This window comes from Danio rerio, chromosome 25 (assembly GCF_049306965.1).
Source record: "Danio rerio strain Tuebingen ecotype United States chromosome 25, GRCz12tu, whole genome shotgun sequence".
NCBI classification, from domain to species: Eukaryota; Metazoa; Chordata; class Actinopteri; order Cypriniformes; family Danionidae; genus Danio; species Danio rerio.
The window spans coordinates 22,968,156-22,989,167 of record NC_133200.1 but is presented as its reverse complement, the minus strand read 5'-3'; the positions used below and the strand labels follow the sequence as shown (position 1 = coordinate 22,989,167).

At 36.1% G+C, this 21,012-nt stretch overlaps 2 protein-coding genes across 2 annotated transcripts in view; one reads left to right on the top strand and one right to left on the bottom strand.

The window, feature by feature from the left end:
• The first annotated feature begins 603 nt into the window (after positions 1–603).
• tmem168b (transmembrane protein 168b) lies at positions 604–13,887 on the top strand. The gene is given in 5 exon segments (XM_681870.9): positions 604–2,362; positions 5,352–5,494; positions 10,254–10,528; positions 13,237–13,365; positions 13,368–13,887. Coding segments are annotated over 5 exon segments (2,091 nt in total). The 5' UTR covers positions 604–1,228; the 3' UTR covers positions 13,778–13,887.
• A 6,559-nt stretch (positions 13,888–20,446) lies between these two features.
• znf277 (zinc finger protein 277) overlaps positions 20,447–21,012 on the bottom strand; it is a gene marked incomplete at its 3' end in the record, with an annotated part of 29,976 nt that continues 29,410 nt past the window's right edge. The window contains 1 exon segment of the mRNA NM_200430.1: positions 20,447–20,783. Coding sequence (NP_956724.1) covers positions 20,597–20,783 — 187 coding nt within the window.

Sequence of the window (21,012 nt, the reverse complement as noted above, 5' to 3'; positions counted from 1 at the left end):
ATATTTTAAAACATCAGAATTTCATTATTTCGCATTGTGTTTAATATAGGGCTGATTCAATCTTGTGGGACATCAAAGGCACTTTATAGTGATAGTGACCCTGCTTTAGGCCCACACGGACCTGCGTGCGCAGAATTACGCAGATTTTTAGCCCATCATTGATTCTGTTTATTTACTTGTGTTAATGTGTGTAAATTAAGATTTATTCAGTTTTTAAATTAATTACAATATTGACTAATACAAAAAATATTTATATGATTTATTTAAATACAGTTTGTAAAGTAATATTTTCTGTCTTGTAATAGATCTATTATATGAGAGACTTGTTTTGTTTACCAAATAAGGTGGATCTAGTTGGATTTGCATTGTAAACATTAAATAAAAGTTAAAAAAAGAGGTATTATTTTTTATTTCATATATTAAGGTTTTAGTTATGATACCCCCAAAATAATTCCTCATAAATCCGCAGATTTTTAACACAATTCTGCGCAGAAATAGCAAAACAATGTCTGCAGATTCCGTCTGGCCCTTTATTTTACTCACTCTTTTTACTCACTGAGGGACTGATGGACGCGTTTTATTTGTCCTTTCAGGGATTCCGTAGCGGCTTAAAACAGTGCAAACATGGCGGACGCTGAGCGAAGTTTAGACCGTGGTTCGGAGTTGTTGTGCGATAAATGAGCAGTTTTCCGTATTTTTCTGTGAAAGACAATCTTCAATGACTTGCGTTTCTTCTAACGTATTTCATACAGCCCGTTTTAATCGATGTTACGCTCGTCGTGAAGAGAAACAACACATTCTTTCAACTTTCTAATGCCGGTAAACGCACAGCAATCCGCTCCTCTAAATCAGACTGACAGCTCATTACAACTCTGTTTGTGCTTCTATCTCACAACTTATGATGAGTTTAACATTTTCACATCTAGTTTGCGTATTAATTTCAGTTGTTATAACATGACCTTGAGTCGAATAGTTTCGTTCATTCAGCAGTAACAGGTGGATATTGAGATGACAATCTACCGTTTCACTCCATATTTTACTTTAACTTTTGTATTATAATACCCCAGGAAACGATGTAGTTTTAAGTACCCCTCAAATCCACTAAGTTGTTTTTACTTTAATTTTGCCGACTTGTTTTGCCGTGAATAATTTTTTCGGACTTGTGACGTCACTCGCGACGCTAAATCCGCATATTTTCAGCTATTGTGCTAGTTTTATCTTTGCAACAATGTGCAAACTTCTCAAATATTGTTTTAGCCACTTTCTGTATGCTGCCATGACATGGCTGGATGAAGCCAACAGAGGGCTCAATATGTGGTCATCTGTTCGATACCTCGGTTACCTGTCCAGCTTGAACTCCCTGGTGGCCATTTGCCTGGGACTTTATGTACAATGGGAGAAAACCGCAGACACTATCATTTTAGTCATTTTTATTTTGGGCCTCTTCGTTCTTGGGGTTGCCTGCATACTCCACTACTATTTCGGTATGGAGAAAGTTAGCCTGTTTCTGTTACATCTTTGGTTTGGTTTCCTTCTGGGTTTGCTATGCTTCATCAATGTCCCATCCAAAGAGCTCGATATTAAGGAGCAAGTGGCTAACTATATGTTAACAGCGAGCGTTGCTATCAGAATCCTTTGGGCTTTGGTTGAAAGAATGTGTGGTTGTACTAGACATCAACCCGCGTTCCTTACCTCAAGGGAAGCTTTGGAGCTCACAGGTTTTGCTGTGGCTAGCACCTTGGTCAGCTACAAATCCATAAGCCTCATAGTTCTAACACTCGCTTTAGCTGCTCTAATCGTGGTCTTGCGCATGAAGTCTCTCTTGGCTCTACCAAACCTGGCCTGCTTTTCAGGAGTCGCTGCGCTCTTCTTCCAGGAGTCTTTAGGGGTGTCCACCAACCCCTTCGCATTGTCTTGTTTTTTCAGTCGTCTCGTCTGTGACCCATTCCTAGACATCTACTTTAGCGGACTTTCAGTAACTGAACGTTGGTCTCCGCTCCTCTTGAGAAGAGGCCTGTGGAGACGCTTCACGCTTCTGCCGTTGCTGGTTGTGGAGGTGACGTTTCTTGTCATGGCTTCTCTGAAGATGAGAGATCTGGATCGGTGGTACCTGCTCATCCCGAGTCTTTCAGCATCTGCTGTTTTCTGGATCATCTGTCATCTGGTTTTCCTCGTCACGGTCTGGGGTTTTCACAGTAAGCTGAGTGACTGTCAGAGATTGTGTACTGTGCACATGTCTGAGCCTGGAGAACTGGACCGGATCATGGCATCTAAAGGAATGCGGCACTTCTGTCTCATATCAAAACGCCTGGTGCTCTTCAGCCTGGTGTCCACAGTCATACTCGGAGCTCTGGGTTGGCAGGTAAAAATAGTTTCCGTGAAAATCATTCAAAAATGTATTAATATGTAGGGCTGGGCAATATGATGAAAATCTCATATCACAATGCAAGTCATCTCATATTCTGTTAACTATACTATGTGTGTGTGTGTGTGTGTGTGTGTGTGTGTGTAATGATATTATACCATTTCTGTAAATTCAATCAGTACTAGTGTGTGTATATATCTTCACCTTGAAATTAGAAGGTTCTTTCGGCATTCTAAATGATTTTGAGATATTGAGCTTCAGAGTTTTTGCATTCCATGGCAGACAATATGTGTGTAACAGTTGTCTTACTTGCATTAACATGACAGACGCTAAATGTAGTGTAAATGTAAATTATTAAAATTCTGTTAAATTTGCAAATTGGGGTAAACAAACAGGACAAATGCAGATGGAACCTTCTCATTCTAAAAAGTCATTTTCCACTTGGAATTATAAGGTTCTATTTGGCAGATCATTAATTGAAGCATTACTTTTCAACAAATACAATCAATCTGCTTATTAATTTAATAAAAATAAGTGTTGTAACAATATGTTGATGCTTGAGAGTTCAGTTTTTGCTATCTATATTTATTTAATGTTTTAGGATGAATATTTTTCCTTGTTCAAATTAAGCATACAGGGTTGTGCTAATTATTTTGTCCAATGTAGATGTAAGTTTCATGTAATTATTATGGTAATACTTATTGTGGTAATTTAATACCCCATTAAGTATATTAATTGTTTGCCCATTAAGGCTTAATATCAAATGTAACGACTTTAAAAAGAAAACAGACAATGAGCAAATGAGTTGTTTAACAAAGCTAAATAAACACTGAAATTATATACGGGCAAATAAAAATATTTCACATTTAACTTATTACTATTTTTTTAACAATGGAGCAGTCCATTGAAATGATGAAAAGCTGATCCTGATTGCTCCTCGTACGTGCATTCGAAATGGCTCGCATAAAGAACCATATAGAGCCGTGCTAGAGTTTGACTATGTAGATAAAACCTTTTTTGTTTTTTAAATGTAAAGTCTTAAAATGTAGCAAAAACAACAACACATAATGTAAATAAGTTGTCATTTAATATATGTCAACAAATTAAATATGAAAATAATTCAGTTTTAACAGAAAAGTCAGATAGAACCTTAATGTGATGATATATCTATGCATGTTGACCACATGTAAAGGGCTATTTTATTTTTTACATGTAATATATGCACTCTAAAATGTATTCAAATGTGATCATGTTTTTCACTTTATTTAGGACTTCAGAGCAAATGTTTGATTACAAATGTAAATATCTAAATTAAATATTAATTTTCAAAAAGTAATGATTGGTCAAATGTAAAAATTAAAATTATTGCTACATAAAATGCAAAATGTAAATATCGTACTGTCACGAGTGTAACTTTCCCACAATCCTCTTATTCATGTTTCTGTCTGCATTAACATAATTCATTTATTCATTTTCTTTCGGCTTAGTCCCTTTATTCATCAGGGGTTGCCACAGTGAAATGAACCGCCAACTTATCTAGCACATGTTTTACACAGCAGATATCCTTCCTGCTGCAACCCAGTATTATATAGGAATCATCCATACACACTTATTTTACACACCGATTCAGTTTATTCAATTCTTCTATAGCACATGCTTTGGGCTCTGGGGGAAAACAGAGCATCCGGAAGAAACCCACACAAATACTGGGAGAACATGCAGACCCCACACAGAAATGCCAACTGACTCAGCCGGGACTCGAACCAGCGACCTTCTTGCTGTGAAGCGACAGTGCTAATTACTGAACCACTTTGTCACCTGCATTTACGTAATGACATATAGTATTGTGCTCGTATAAATTATAAAAAATATTACCATATTTGGGACACCACAAAATTAATGATAATTAAAATATGAAACAAACTTTTTATTTTGTCCATATGCCATTATAATGTCATATTGCACAGCTCTATTTATATGTGTAATGGTTTTATATTCATGTTGATTTTGTGTGGTTGTGAAAAATCTTTATGATCTTTAAGAATATTATATTGATTATTATTATTATTAAAAAGCATTCACAAATATACATTTCTTTTTGGAAGTCATGAAAAGGTGAAACTACAGACATGAGCCTACAAGGTTGCATTGCATAATGTCTTTTTCATTTTTTCCGCTGAATGTTGGTTTTACCTCATGACTTTGCAGAAAATTTTGCCAATTTTATTTATTTTTTTTTGCCTTGTTTGGCATATTTACAACATTAATAATTTAATAATATAACGACAAACTCTATTTAAGGATCACATTGTATCCCCAAGTGCTAATTAGGCTGACTCATTTTAAATCTCTATGCTTTGCAATTTGCTAGTACCATGTTTATGAAAGAGTAATATATCACCAATATTTTTTAGTCTTTAACCCATATTTTGTATTTTAACAAAGCTTAACTATTATGGGAATTATTATTATTATAGCCTACGCCTTTATAAATTCTTTTTTGATATGCAATAGCCTATGTTTTAAAGTAAGCTATTTTAAGGATTTATTAATGACTTTTTTTTTCCACTAATACTTTTTAAAATTTATATAATGAAATAATACTGTAAAATGGGTTAACATTAGAATAACATTCGAATACTATTTTCTATGTAAATGTATTATAAAATCGAATTAATTGGTATACTGGTAAAGCTGCATTTTTAGCTTTCCTGACTTCATTCAGTGTTGAATGATCTTTCAGAAATCACTATAATATGTAGTTCCCCCATGTATAATTCAGAGGGGAATAATATAATTCTTAAAAAAAATATGATCCCAAAAATGTACGTTAAGTGTTTTTTAAATAAAATTGTGACAAATTTTGACAAATTCTTCAACCCGTTTTAAAAAAAAAAAATATTTATATTGTTTCGTCTAAGTGGTTTGCATTTTGATTATTGAACGTTTTCTTTGTTGTTCATAAAGATATTGTTTTCTCCTTCAGTCGTCCAACAGTCTGTTCATCTCCTTGTTTCTGCTGGTCCTGCCTCTTGAGTCTTTAGCCCACGGGCTCTTCCTTGAGCTGGGAAACAGTCTTGGTGGAACATGTATCGGCTATGCTGTGGTGATTCCTACTAACTATTGCAGGTACTAGATGCATATACACTCACAGTGTGCCTGAGTTTACTTACTTTATATACTGTCTGAGTAGGAATTGCATGTGCATTTGAACATATGTTTTATATAATATGAATAGAATTCAGACATACTGCATCTGCCATGTTGTCATAATCACATGACCTACCTGCCTGCAGGTTTTTTTTTTCTTTTTCTTTTTTTTAATAGCCTACTATGCGCTGATCTTGATTATTTTTCATGGCCAGTTATGATTAGTGATTTGTTTTAACATGCTAATAAAATTCTTGTAAATTTTTTTCTTTCTTTTTTTTGTTGTTAATTTTTAAAGTTAATATTAAGTCAAATCGATTAATTTTTTTAGGAATGTGAAAATAGGCTTCATAAATACAGGGGTTGGACAGTGAAACTGAAATGCCTGGCTTAAGCCCACTATTATTTATTACTCTGGTATAGGGCCTTCTTTTACAGCCAATACAGCATCAATTCATATTGAGAATGACAGATACACAGATGCACAATGGCCAGAGGGACGTTGAGCCATTCTTCATGCAGAGTAGGGGCCAGGTCACTACGTAATTCTAGTGGAGGAAAATGTTTCCTGACTCGCTCCTTCAAAACACCCTTTGGTGGCTTAACAACATTTAGATCTGGTGATTGTGCAGGCCATGGGAGATCTTAAACTTCACTTTCATCAAACCACTCTGTCTAAAGTCTTGCTGTGTGTATCGGTGCATTATCATCCTGATACACTACACTGTGTTCAGGATACATTGTTTAGACCATTGCGTGCACGTGGTCCTCCAGAATGGGTTCAGTAGTCCTTGGCAGTGATGCACCCATTAGGGCTGTGCAATTAATCGAAAATCCGGTTTCGATTTCGATTTTGGCTTCTAACGATTATGAAAAACCATTAATCGAGATAAACGATTATTGCATCATATACCGCCCAATTTCCAGTTGTACACATTTGTTGCTCTGCAAAGCTCAGTTCCACGTGAAAATGACTAAAAGCATGTACTGTTATGTAACGTTTGCAGCACGGGATGCGCATCATTTATTGATGTATGTTCGAATCATTCATACATGTGTGTGTGCGCGCGCGCGCTTAGCCTGGGACAGACAGGCTCGGAGACGAGCAGAGCACACACATCTAACGCCATCTTAATGCGAGCGATTTAGTGCTCAAATACATGCAAATTTGTGTCAGAGCGCAGTGTTTAGTGATTATTTATATTAACCCTCATTTGTGTAATAAAACAAAGAAGTTGAGAATCAAAAGACACTATATAGAATATAGTGAAACCATATCAGAGCCACACTATTCTTAAAGTGACAGTGCTTAAATTTGCTGCGGCCTGTTTTTATTATTAATCAAACAACAAAAGGAGACAATCCCTCACTGCTCTTGACTGAAGGACTTTTGTAGCTAAAGTTTTTTTTCTCACAGTGAAGATGCTTAAAGCTCAGTTTAAACTTAACAAATTTAATAACTCATTTCTAATAACTGATTTCTTTTATCTTTGCTACGATGACAGTACAATATATTTTACTAGATAATTTTCAAGATACTAGTATTCAGATTAAAGTGACATTCAAAGGCTTAATTAGTCTAATTAGGCAAGTCATTGTATAACAGTAGTTTCCTCTGCAGACAATCAAAAATATATATTGTTTAAAGGGGCTAATAATGTTGACGTTAAAATAGGTTTCAAAATATTAAAAAATGCTTTTATTCTAGCCGAAATGCTAGCCTTTCTCCTGAAGAAAAAAAAATTATAGGAAATACTGTGAAAAATTCCTCTGTTGAACATAATTTGGAAAATATATATTTATAAAAATAATTCACAAAAGGGCGAATAATTTTGACTTTAACTGATAATCGTTTTGAATAATCATGATTACAATCATGACAAAATTAATTGTGATTATGATTTTTTCCATAATCGAGCAGCCCTAGCGCCCATCTAGCACAAGTGTTCAGCCTAGAGAATCCCATGATGTTGCAGCTCAAACCATCACTGATCCACTTCTTTGGGGCTTTTACACACTGTAACTCTTCTGGATGTGAGAAAGACAGTGAAGGTAGACTCATCAGTGAACAAATACATGTCTCACATTGTCTACAGGCCAAGATTTTTCCTGCTGGCCCCATTAAAACCAATATTTGGCATTGGCACGAGTGCCCACAGGTTCGGGTACAGCAGCCCGGCCATGTATATTGACCATGTGGAGCTCACTATGAACAGTTTTGGTTGAAACAGGAGAGTTGAGGTGCAAATTTAATTCTGCCGTGAGTTCCTAATTCTTCAGCAGTTTTATGTTTTTTTGATGAAGTCTGGTTTAGCACTCGGACATCCCTTTCAGACAGCTTCCTCTTGTGTCCACTGTTACTCCTGTTGGATGTGGTTTGTATGCTGACATTACTTTAATACCGTGGCTCTTAATAAATCACAAAGACTTGCTGTCTTGGTCACAGATGCGCCAACGAGACCCTCACTAGCAATTTGTCCTCTTATATTTTAAGCAAAACTGTTTTATTACTCTGCTAATTAAACCTTCACACTCTGCTTTTTCTAGTGAAATATGCAAAAAATGAAGATTGGTCACCATGCTTGTCAGATTTAGCCATGAAACATTAAACACTAAATTGGCTAGTGTTTCAGTTTCATTATCCAACCATTCATTATCCAACCATCCAACCTCATACAAAAGAAAAACAGAAGCAGGAATCAACGTTTTTTTTTTTTTTTTTAAAGCTGTCAACAAATTGTTTAAAGCTGTATTTATTGTTTTAATCCATGGATACTCAAGTTCAGAGGACAAGTGGTCTACAATAAAGCCACATAAAATGGGAGAAAATGCAGGTTCTTCTCCTGGAATGCTGTGATTTTTTTTATTTTGATTTTTTTGATTTTTTTTTCCACCACGGAAAACAAAGCACCTGTGGTTGTGGCATCTGTCCACAGTATATTTTTCCAGAATGGTTCAGGCTTGTCTAGATGAGCCTTTGCATACCTCAAATTCAATTCAATTCAGCTTTATTTGTATAGCGCTTTTACAATGTAGATTGTGTCAAATCAACTTCACATAAATGGTCATAGTAACTGGATCAGGGTAGTTCAGTTTCTAGTGTTTAAGTTCAGTTCAGTGTAGCTCAGTTCAGTGTGGTTTGAAGTCATTATTGAGAGTCCAAACACTGAAGAGCAAATTTATGACTATTATTGACTTTTATTTTGGCAAAATGCAGAAAAGTCTTCTTCTGCATCACCTTCCATTGAGCTGTTCTTTGTGAAGTGTGCGCTAGACTGTAGAGCGATGTACAATGGCATTATTTAGCAGCAAGATGTTCCTGGAGCTTTTTGGAGGTGGTCTATAGTTAGAATGATCACAGACAAACCATTCTTCGCCATTGCCTTTCAGTATATATTTCTATATAATAAGAAATATTTCTATTTCTATTTCTATTTCTATATTTCTATATAAACTATATTTCTGACTGTGGACATAGAGACTTTGAAGTTTTGGGATTGCTTTTTGCATCCTTGTCCTAATTTATGTTGATGAATTATCCTAGTTTTTAGGTCATTAGGCAGTTCTTTTGAGGTTCCCATGTTGCTACTTTCAGGTCACAATAACATGCACAACTAGAAATCAGCTTAAATATACTGTTTTATGATGGTTTCACCTGTTTTCATGGTTTCACCTGTGTTGGCATTGTTAAAGTTCACTGAGTCACTTGAATCAATTTTCTGTTGTAATCAAAAAGTATTAAGTGACTACAGGTTTTGAAATCTACACAAAAGAGAGGGTGCCCGAACTTTTGCATAGCCTATTTGCAGTTTCAGTTTAATTTCACACATCTAAATACTGCTAAACTATGAATTTCTGTCTGAAAAACATGACGTTATCTTGCTTTTTTCTAGAAACCAAATGACATTTCACTGTGATCTTCTCTTACAAGGAAAAAACGTGAAATTATGCAGCCACAGAGGGGTGCCCAATTTTTTGCATAAAACTGTAAATAGTGCAAACATAAAGTTTGATATTTGTGCTACTTTTGAAACAATTCTAATAAAAACTCATTCATTTTTAGCATGATGGAGGCCAAAATATAATGAATCTAGATGAGCTGGATGAGTGCCCCTGTTTTATTCAAAGATAATTGAAAAAGTTTTTTAAAACCAGGTACATCTATCAGTGCTCGAATTTTAGCAGGAAATGGACATTTTAAAAATGTCTGTATCGATTGCTTCTAGGGTTGTACAAGGAAAACTAGGGCTATTAATCGTATTTAGATCATTCAATTAAAGCCAACCTAGTATGAAAGTCTGGTCCCATTTTATATCAAGTGGCCTTAACGAAAATGCACTTGCACTTTAAATTAATAATCCTTTAAAGTGTACTTATTGTGTAAATAGATATTTTATGTAGATATATTACATTATGCTTGTGCTGGATTAAATACCTGCATGTAATTACACATGCAATTAATTTCTCTAATTACATTTATAATTACCCTATCCTTTACACCTTAACCCATGCTTTAACCTACCTACAGTATACCACAAATTGAGAATTGTTCTGCAATATATTAAGTACATTGTATTTATATTTTGATGTAAGTGCATAGTATTTAAGGCCGCTTAATATGAACTGGAACTGAAAATGTTATCCACACAGTCTTTTTGTAAAAGTGAATGCAAAATCTGTCATGTTTTTCGGTGGTGCTTGGTTTCGTATTTTAGCTCATGCTCTGGTTTTCTCTCAGTCCAGACGGTCAGCCCACCCTGCTTCCCCCGGCTCATGTTCAAGAGCTCAACCTGCGTTCCACTGGGATGCTCAACAACGTGCAGCGCTTCTTCTCTCATCACATGATCGAGACCTACGGTTGCGATTACTCCACGAGCGGCTTGAGTCTGGAGGCCCTGCAGGCCAAACTGCGCATATTCATGGAGGCGCATACAACTGACGGCCCACGACACGACACCTACGTGCTCTATTACAGTGGACACACACACCGCAGTGGAGAGTGGGCACTCGCAGGTGGGAGAATCATTGCAACACTTTTTTTCCTCCTATGTAGAAACAGAACATTGGTCGGTGAAAAAACAGTTCAGGCTTCACATAAAAAATGAAGAATAAAAAAAGGGAATTTAATTGGTAAAGTCAAATCTAATTTAGACCATAGAAAATCAAGCATGCGTCTTTGATAGTATAGTCAATAGTCTTGTGTTTATAGTCACTTTAGATCAAAGACTTACTGGGTAGGTTTGCACCAGCTGTGTAAATTTAAAACCAGCATTTTAAATGTAAAACCCAGGAAATGTTAATAATTCAGAAAAAACTGGAAATAATAATTTAATGATTAGCTAAAAAAAACAATAATTGCATATTTTTTTCTGTGAATTATCCCATTCTAATACTCAACATTTAACGATGAATTCAGAAGAAGCGTATTGCACACTTTACTGAAAAGTTGAGGTACATATCAAAAAGTGCAATAACACTTTAAACAAGGTGTTTATTTGTAGCAGTTCTTCCTTTGCTTATTAACAGTTAAAAATATCTTGTAAATCTTAGCATTAATGTAACCAAATTAAATGTAGAAAGCATTCGGAAAGTATTTATAGCAATTCACTTTTTCTAAATTTTTTTTTATTGTTACAGCATTATTCCAAAATAGATTAAATTTATTTATTTATTTAAAATTCTACACACCATACCCCACCATAATGACAATTTTTTTAAATTGTTGCAAATTTATTAAAAATAGAAAAGCTGAAAAATCACATGTACATACAGTAAGTATTCACAGTCTTTGCTCAATATTTTGTTGATGCATCTTTGGCAGCAATTACAGCCTCAAGTCTTTTTGAATTTGATGCCACAAGCTTGGCACACCTGAATTTTTGCCCATTCCTCGTTGCAGTACCTCTCAAGCTTTATCAGGTTAGATGGGAAGCGACAGTGTACAACTATTTTCAAATCTCTCTATAGATGTTCAATAGGATTTAGATCTGGGCTCTGGCTGGGCCACTCATGGACATTCACAGAGTTGTTGTGAAGCCACTCCATTGATATTTTGGCGGTGTGCTTTGGGTCATTGTCCTGCTGGAAGATGAACCATCGACCCAGTATGAGGTCAGAAGAGCATTCTTAAGCATGTTTTCATTCAGGAGGTCTCTGTACATTGCTGCATTCATCTTTCCCTTTATCCTGACTAGTCCTCCAGTTCCTGCTGCTGAAAAACATCCCCACAGCATGCTGCCACCATCATGCTTCACTGTAGAGATGGTATTAACCTGGTGATGAGCGGTGCCTGGTTTTCTCCAAATGTAATGCCTGACATTCACTCCAAAGAGTTCCCTTTTAGTCTCATCAGACCAGAAAATTTAGTTTCTTATGGACTGAGAGTCCTTCAGATTTCTTTTGGCAAATTCCAAGCGAGGAGTGGCTTCCGTCTGGTCACGTGCGTTCCGAACTCAGTTGTGATCCGTACAGATCATGGATCAACCGTTATCCGTTACACTCCTACTTAATATAATAAGCTGATCACTCCAAAAGCAAAATGAAGTAATCATGCAAGTAGATTAATTACAAACTCAATCAATAATTAGCCGTGAACGCTAATTGTGTCAGTTGTGTTTTTTGTGCAAGTTCAAGTAATTCAACTTGAGTTGGAAATTAGCATGAAGTGAGAAACATCCTGCAAGTAAGCTAGGCATAGTGACAATCAGGGCTTAACATTAACTTTTTTGACCACCAGCCAATGTGGCTAGTAGTTTTCCAACATTACTAGCCACTCGCCATTTTCACTAGCCACAATTTTATTGTTGAGAAAATATCTTTTATACACATAAATATGACTTTGACATGCTAAAATAGCTTGATTTAGAGTTTGCGTTATCTCTACATACCTCCTCATTCATTTCCCTTTTTGTGTGTGCACAGTGTCCTGGCTAAAGGTCCCAGATCACCAGTTAACTACACATAAATGGGGAGTTATTCTCCCATTAAAGCAATGTTATTGTAAAAAAAAGATAATTCAACCATATTAATGCAAAAGAAAGCAGGTAAAAACATACTGTGTGATAATGAAAGGATGATCATCACACGCATGGTTTATGATAGACCCACAAATTATCTTTTCAAAGAATGGTTAACCCAACGCAACTGGCGCTGCTTACAATAAGACAACTCTGGAAAGCAGCAAGACTGTAGCCTGTAGGTGCATGTCCCTCCCTTTTTGTTCAGTCTATTTGAAAGAGAATCGATCGCATTAGTTGTGTTTCTAGACAGTTGCTTCACAAAAGGAAACGGGAGTGCGCAAGCGTTATAAACAGCCGCCGAAATCTACCCGCATTTGGCGGGTTGGTGGGTGTTAATGTAAAGCCCTGGTGACAATGCTCCATGTTTGGTGTGAATCCAGCATTAGGCCCTTTTCAAACGTCGTTATTGATTGAGACGTGATGATGGCGAGGCCAGTACTGTTCAACACCCCACTCCTCCTGTAACCTATTATCGGTCTCTATGTATTTAAATTTATCAAAATTAATAATAAAAACTTTAAATGAATTCATTTAACATGTTCAGCCCTATCGTATTATATTATATTAATTATATTATATTACTGTTGTTATGAATCTAATATTAAAGTGTATAATGGATATCTTTACATAAATATTCAGCCAAATATTGATGATGTCATAATACCTTACAGCTGTCCTCTTTGTCGTCTTCTCACCATTCAGGTGGAGATGTGTTGCGTCTGGATGAGATTGTTCAGCTTTGGAGAGAGAAGAACGCTGGATTCTGCTCTCGCCTCATCATTATCCTGGACACTGATAACTCTGTGCCCTGGGCGAAGGAGGTGCAGAAAATCTTTACATCGCAGTTCAAGGGGCCGAACTGTCCAGTCCCACAGACCTAGAGCTCCAAGATGCTCCTCAACTCGGTGACTTCACCACCCAATGGGTTGATTTTAACTGCAACCCTGACAGTATAGTTCGGTTTTCGGAGCGCGGACGGTCAGTTCGCGCGGTTTACGGTATTTCCAGACACTGGAGTGACTATAAGCTTCATCTGCCCACCGATAGTGATGTCACCAGGCATTGGAGACTCTATTTTCCACGTCTGACTTACCCTGTGGTTCAGCTGGCACATTGGTGTGGTGGGTTGAATATCTTCTGGGTTTGCGGATACTGCGTTCGGCTGCTACGAAGGGTCAAACTCACATGGTTTCCACCCGCTGTGCTTGATACAGGACAAGGGTTTAAGCTGGTCAGATCATAGAAGAATGTTCTGGATGGTGAGGATACTGTAAAAGCAGCTGATAGGGCTGAGTATGGACAAGTTGGTTGTGTGGACCAGTGTGGCAATTTCTAAAATCTCAGGTGTGAAAAGTGTCTCCATATTTGTGTGTTTATTTTGTGATGGTAAAAATACGTAGAACTGACCAACTTGCTAGAATGCGATTCTTCGTCACTCTATAAGGGTGAGTTTTGTGGAGAAAAAAAAATGGTTCTGGGTCATAATCACCTAGATTATTATAAAATAGTATGTTTTGCATAAAGAAATATATAGTTTTTATTTATTAACGATATTTGGGAGAACAGTACTATTAAATTAAATTACTCCCAGGGCCATTTATAGTGAAGATGATGTTTAGCCGCATCATATTGGCATTTCCTAACATTTAGTTTTTTTATGAGGTGGGTTGTTACCCCCAACCTGGAGGATCAGGATATTATATTACATTACATTTACAAATTATATTTACATGTTGTATTATATTATATTTACATATTATATGATAATAGTTTTAGATATTACGTTATACTATATTTAACATACAGCAGGTAAAAAGTATTGTACACGTTTTTCCTGGTTAATCTGGAAATATTGGTAGATCTGTTGACATGAAATTGACCAAGATTTCATGTCGAATTGACCAAGGCAATCCAAATATACAAAAAAACAAAACCCAAAATATATGTATTGGTAACAACAATGGGATTGCACAAGGAGAAAGTTACTGAATTACTGAAATGTTTATTACTTTGTATAAAAGGCTTATTTTGGGAATGACTTCTTTAACACGCATTGCTCAGGCTGTCAATACATTTTCCTGCTGTGTATAAAACTAATCATTTATTATTATAGAAAACATCATTTCTTTTTTATTAGATCATGAAAAATGCCATCTACTTTAATGTTACTCTAAATCACAGGTGTCAAATCCAGTTCCTGGAAGGCTGCAGCTCTGCACAGTATAGCTTTAACCTTGATTAAACACACCTGATCAAATTAATTGAGTCATTGAGGCTTGATTGAAACCTACAGGTAAAGCCGAGGTCACACTGGACTTTTTGCCCCATTGACTTCCATTAATATGCACATGAATGCGTAAGACTGGAAACGCAGGTTAAGTCTAGATAGGATACATGGCCAGCTGGAAGTACGATATGCACATCAATGCAGCAACATTTTTTTTTTACACTGTATAACAATAATTCATAGTTTTCCAGTACTGGAATGGTTGGATAGGGGTAGACTTTAAAAATACAATTTATTGGGTAATTTAATAGATCATATCAATAATACTCGGTACAACTAATGTTTTAACGTTACTGTGACCGTTGGGCTTAGGGTTGGAGTGGCGTTAGGCGTTAATAAAATACAATAAAAGGGAAATGTAAAAAATAAAATAAATAACTTTTGTTAACTTCCGGCTGCAGCCATATCTGATCTAGCAAAAAAAAAAGAATCGCAAGCTCATGCAACAAGTTTTGCAGTTCCTTGCGTTACAAAGTTCGAGTTTGCTAAACTCTGACCTGCTAAATTGCAACACTTGACTGCGTGAGACCAATCGAAGATCAAAACATGACCTCTCTGGACAGAAATTGAAAATATGGACCAATCGCTTGCCTTTATAAATGTCTAAATCTTGTTTAATCCCGCCCCTTTCCGCTGAGCTGTAAGACAGAATTTCGCATGCTCAAACTTTAGTGTGACCTCGGCATATGTGTTGAAGCAGGGTTGGAACTAAACTGTGCAGGGCTGTGGCCCTCCAGGATTTGACACCTCTGCTCAAAATGATTTCATTACATAATAAAAAAAATGTCATTATCATAATGTTCTTTGAATGTTTTAGCACAAAGATGCCCAAAGTTGGCCCTGGAGGACCAGTGTCCTGCGGATTTGAACTCACAACCATAATTGGACACGCCTGAACCAACTAATTAAGCTTTTACTAGAGCTGCGTCTGAAATCGCATACTTTTATACTATATAGTATGCTAAAAACAGTATGCTAGCCGAGTAGTATGTCTGAATTCATAAAATTCGAAAAACTGTATGTGAGAAGTACCAAGATGACCTCCGGCAAGATTCTGAAGTGCGCATCAGATGGATGCTACCTTATACCATGATGCACCTCGAGAGAATTTCATGAATGGGAGTGAGCTTGTTGTTAGATCAGATATGGTTGCGGCCAGAAATCGACAAGAATTATTGATATTATTTATTATATTTCCCATTTATTGTATTTTAATAATGTCTTCCCCTACCCAAACCATCACAGAAATGTAAAAACAGTAGTCATACCAAGTATTATTTGTTGTTTATTTAACTACCCCCACCCCAACCCTAAACCCTAACCATCACAGTGCTGTAAAAAAAAAAAAATCATCATTGTTTTACATTGTGACAAAAACGATGCTATATTGATGTGCGTATCCGCAGCTGTATCCTATCTAGACGTTATTGGGAGGTTAGCGACGCAACTGCTGCGGGTAGGTCACATGATGATGAAAAATGGCGGATGTAGTACTTTCGAGTTCCATTCATACTACTCAGCATTCATACTGTATAGAACGTACTTTTCTAACAGCTGAGTAGTATGTTTGAGTGTAAATGCAGTACCTACTGGGTTCTAGGCAATTTCGGATGCAGCCCAGGTATTCTACAAAGCTTCTGGCAGGTGTATTGAAGCAAGTTGGAGCTAAACTCTGCAGGACATCGGCCATCCAGGAAACCCATTTTAGCATGACCATATTGTGATTTGTTTTGCTTTTAGTAATAATAGTCTTGTATAGTCCTAATAGTCTTGTATATAGATTATGGAATTAATAATGTTAATAAAAAAAATTATATACTTTCTTGTAAGAAATCTATGCCATTATGGTCATAATATAATATAATATAATATAATATAAAAAATAATTTCTTCAAAAGACATTCCCACATTTGAAATGAAGGTCATCAAAGTAAAAAAACTGATTTCAAGTGAATATTATATCCCATTAGTAAACAAATATGACAATAATTATTACTACTTATGCCAAATCGTCACTTCCTTTGGATATTACGACCTAGAGATTTTTTTTTTTCTTACAAGATTCACATATATTGTGTTACTGATGAGCCTAACAGCATCACACCCACTGTTACAGCTTTAAACTACTTCCACGGCCAGTCTAAACATGTTTTCCAGAACTTTTCTATGAGCTTTCTAAACTGTAACTGATTAATATACCTGCACTGAACAGTTGAACGCAGTGCCTCTTTTCAACTGCGCAAGACAAAGCACAGCCTTATATTTACTGTCTATACACAATGTTCATTTAACACAAGACATTAACCCAGACATTCGATTAGTCTTTTTGAAAAACAAAGAAAGTCTATTTCTATTGGTCGGTTTTGATTTACTTGTTGATGCAGCACAAGATTTTTTACTGCCCTTTATAAATTTGTACTATTTTGTATATCGCTTTGGTCGTTTTGACTAATATTGTGTTTGCGCTAGCATTTTTAACTAAGGATGTTTGAGTTGTTTGTACTAGCGGTAACGTATTCTGAAGTGCCTTTTCTAAAGTGAGTCACCAAAAGATTTTCATTGAAATATGCAATATTTATTTATTGACGGTTTGATTAGAATGTGTTTCTATAAAAGGGCTGTTCACACCAAGGAGAACTATAACGATATGGTACAAAATATACACTGCAGTTTACACTATGTGCACACTTTAGTTATGATAACAACAGAAACAATATAGATTTAAATTTATTTGTGTGTGTATATATATATGTATAAGAAAGAAAAGATTTTGAAGGTGATAATAAATAAACATGTTTCAGAGCCTGATTAAAAAAGAAAAACTCGATGTTTTACCAATTTACAAATCTGAAGTCTAAAAACTAACTTATTCATTTGGCCATAAATGATGACACTAAAAATGTGCATTTATTGGCCGATACCGATATGACAACCGATTTATTGTAATTAAAACATTGACAGCCAAGCAAAATCCATCGTGCAATTAAAAGCTTGCACATTTTAACAGTACATAACAAAAGTGCATTGAATACTTCATGAAAACAAAACAAAAAAAACAACATGACCGTGACAAAATATTCCCCCTCATCAATTTTGCAAGAATAGTGTTTTATATATTATTACTACCCAAGTCTGGTCTCATTTCTAGCTGAATTTTGCTAGTGAAATGGGAGACCACACTGCTGCATTGCAATAAAAAGAACATTGTTGTCTGACTTGGAATTTAATATAGTTATTTTTGGTGTGAACAGGTCTGAAAGCTTTTAAAAGGACCTGCGAATGACCAAGAAAAGACTGAATGAGACGCTGGGATGATTTCAGTGATTACGTGTAAGAATGAGAATGAGTTCTGAATAAAAGAGTTCTTTTACTACAACCTTGTGTATGCAACAGTTATTTTTTTTCAACCTTGGTGTCAAAATTCAACCCTAATAGAATAAGGTCAAATCTATTCTGTCAAAACTGACAGCAGAAAATAAAAAGCGAAAATTAAATGAAATGTGAGTCTAGTGTACTTTAACATTGTTGGTGCAACAGCAAACAGAATTAAATAGTATCATGGCTCCAACACCTCAAAATGAATCAAACAGTGGCTTCAATACTGTGAGCTGAACTAAACTGGACTGCAAAATGCATTACTATTATTATTATTATTATTATTCCACAAACCGTACTAAACTGTGGCTCTAAAACCAGGAACTAAAAAGAACCATGGCTCCAATACCATGAACTGAACCAAACTGACACTGGATTCCATTCAGACGGGCTCATCCTCATGCCCTAATCACTTTGTAGGATCCCTCAGAAGGTATTAGAAAGTGAGGATGAGCCCTTCTGAATGAAGTGAAGTCTGTGACATCAAACAACTTTCCTCCTCAAAAAAGCATGGCCTGAATTCACTTCTTTCTGACGGGCCCTTCAAAGTGGCCAATTTAGATTTTTTTTATTTTAAATACCCTTTGGAGGGCGATATATCCTGTTTGGAATGTACCCAAACTGAACCATGGCTCAAATACCAGGAACTGAACAGAACTGTGGCTCCAGTACTATGAACCAAACCAAGGCTTAAATACTGTGAACTGAACCAAACTGTGGCTTTAAACCAAACCAAACAAAATTAAGACTAAAATATCATGAACCAAACGGGACCACGACTGAAACGCTGTGAACCAAATGTAAACCAAACAGAACAAAGACTAAAATATCATGAACCCGAACCTAAAAGTGGCTCCAACACCTCACAGAACTGCAGGAACAGTGGCTCCAGTACTGTGAACCAAATGGAACGAAGACTAAAATAATGTAAACCAAACAGAACGGAGAATAAAACATCATGAACCAAACGGGACCAAGACTAAAACGCTGTGAACCAAATGGAATGACTAAAATTTTGTAAACCAAACAGAACCGAGACTAAAATATCGTGAACCAAACCTAAAAGTTGGCTCCAACACCTCAGTGAACCTCACAGAATCATGACTTCATTACAGTGAACCAAACAGAACCACTCTTGCCAACTATTTTCAATGAAAAGGGGCTAAGATCTGCCCGAAAAGTCCCTAAAAGTTGTTAGATTACATCATATGTCAATTTGCATATTAGTGACATCATCACGTTCTACCGTTTCTGTTTGTTTAACAGCATATGGTTAATAAAGGGGTATTTATATTTGCACTATGCTTTATATATGCATGTTCATTTAACTAAATGTATTGCTGTTTTTTGATACAGTATATCAGTATAGATGTGTAGTGAATTTGCAGTAATCTCTCAGATGTAATAAACTCAGACAAGTTCCGAAACTGTCACTAAAGTATCTGATTGTGAACAAGAAAAGAATAAATAGTCTAATTAAATGTTTAAAATAAAGGAGAAGCAGATCGGTTTGACTGTACAATGAAACGACCACACACTGCCAGTGCTAAATCATTTGCCGTCTGTATGCAGAGGAGAGATCTGCTCTCAGGCTGCAGGTGGGAGAGACTGCTGTACGAGTACTGGGCCGCCTGTCAGTGCTCTGAGGCAGAGGAGGGGTCGACAGCATCACTCGCAGTTTATTGAAAAAGAGTAGGGATGGTACAGTATGGACATTTGTCACTAGAGGGGTCTGAAAAGTCACTAAATCTAGGTCGGCAAGGTGGCAACCCTGAACAGAACCAAGAGTAAAATACTATAAACCAAATAGAACAGAGACTAAAATATTGTGAACAGAACCTTATGTTGGCACTGAATTGTGGCTCCATTACTGTGAACAAAACCAAACAGACTAAAATATTATGAACCAAACAGAACCAAGACTAAAATACAGTGAACCATGTGGAACACAGACTAAAATATCATGAACCAAACAGAACCAAGACTAAAATACAGTGAACCATGTGGAACACACACTAAAATATCATGAACTAAACCTAATGGTGGCTCCAACACCTCACTGAGGTGGCTTCAATATGGTGAACCACACTGAACCATAGCTACAATAATGTGAACCAATCAGAACTGTCTCTCCAGTATCGTGAACTAAATCATGACACTGGTGTTTCATTACACCCCTGCACAAAACAAACAGAACTAATTCCAGCCAAAATAGTTGTCAATTATGGTCCACTGATAAAATGTGTACATAAATACAAGGTTTATTTGAGATGATTTTCATAATGTGAGCACTGGCACCAGTTCAACAGAGTGAAAAATCCCATCCTTAATCTTAACATATTCATGTTTTTACACTGAAAGCAATTAGAACGTCAGTGAACCTCTGCAAGTCTCTGAGCTTCAGTTGGTGGCTCCTCTGTCTTTGAGAAGTTTATTAAGCACACTGGTCTGTCTTAACACCTTGAGGTTTGAGATATCTTCAGCTATAACAGGAACTTCAGAGCTGTGATTTGTACCCTCTGATTCGCTCTCGCCGTCCGACAGAGCTGTAAGAAGAGCATCGTTCTCATATGTAGGAAAGTAGTATCTGAAAAACAAAACGTGAATAACGCTTTACATTTTTATTGTATAAGAACCGGTTCTCATTCTGAAATCCTAAGCCAATTAAAAGGGAAAGTACACCTAAAAATTTATTCCTTGGTTCAGCTTAACATAAAAAATTATATTTGGAATATATAATAATAATAATAATAATAAAGAAAATCTTCTCTAAATGTAGAACTAACTACAATTATATGCAATGAATACAAATACAA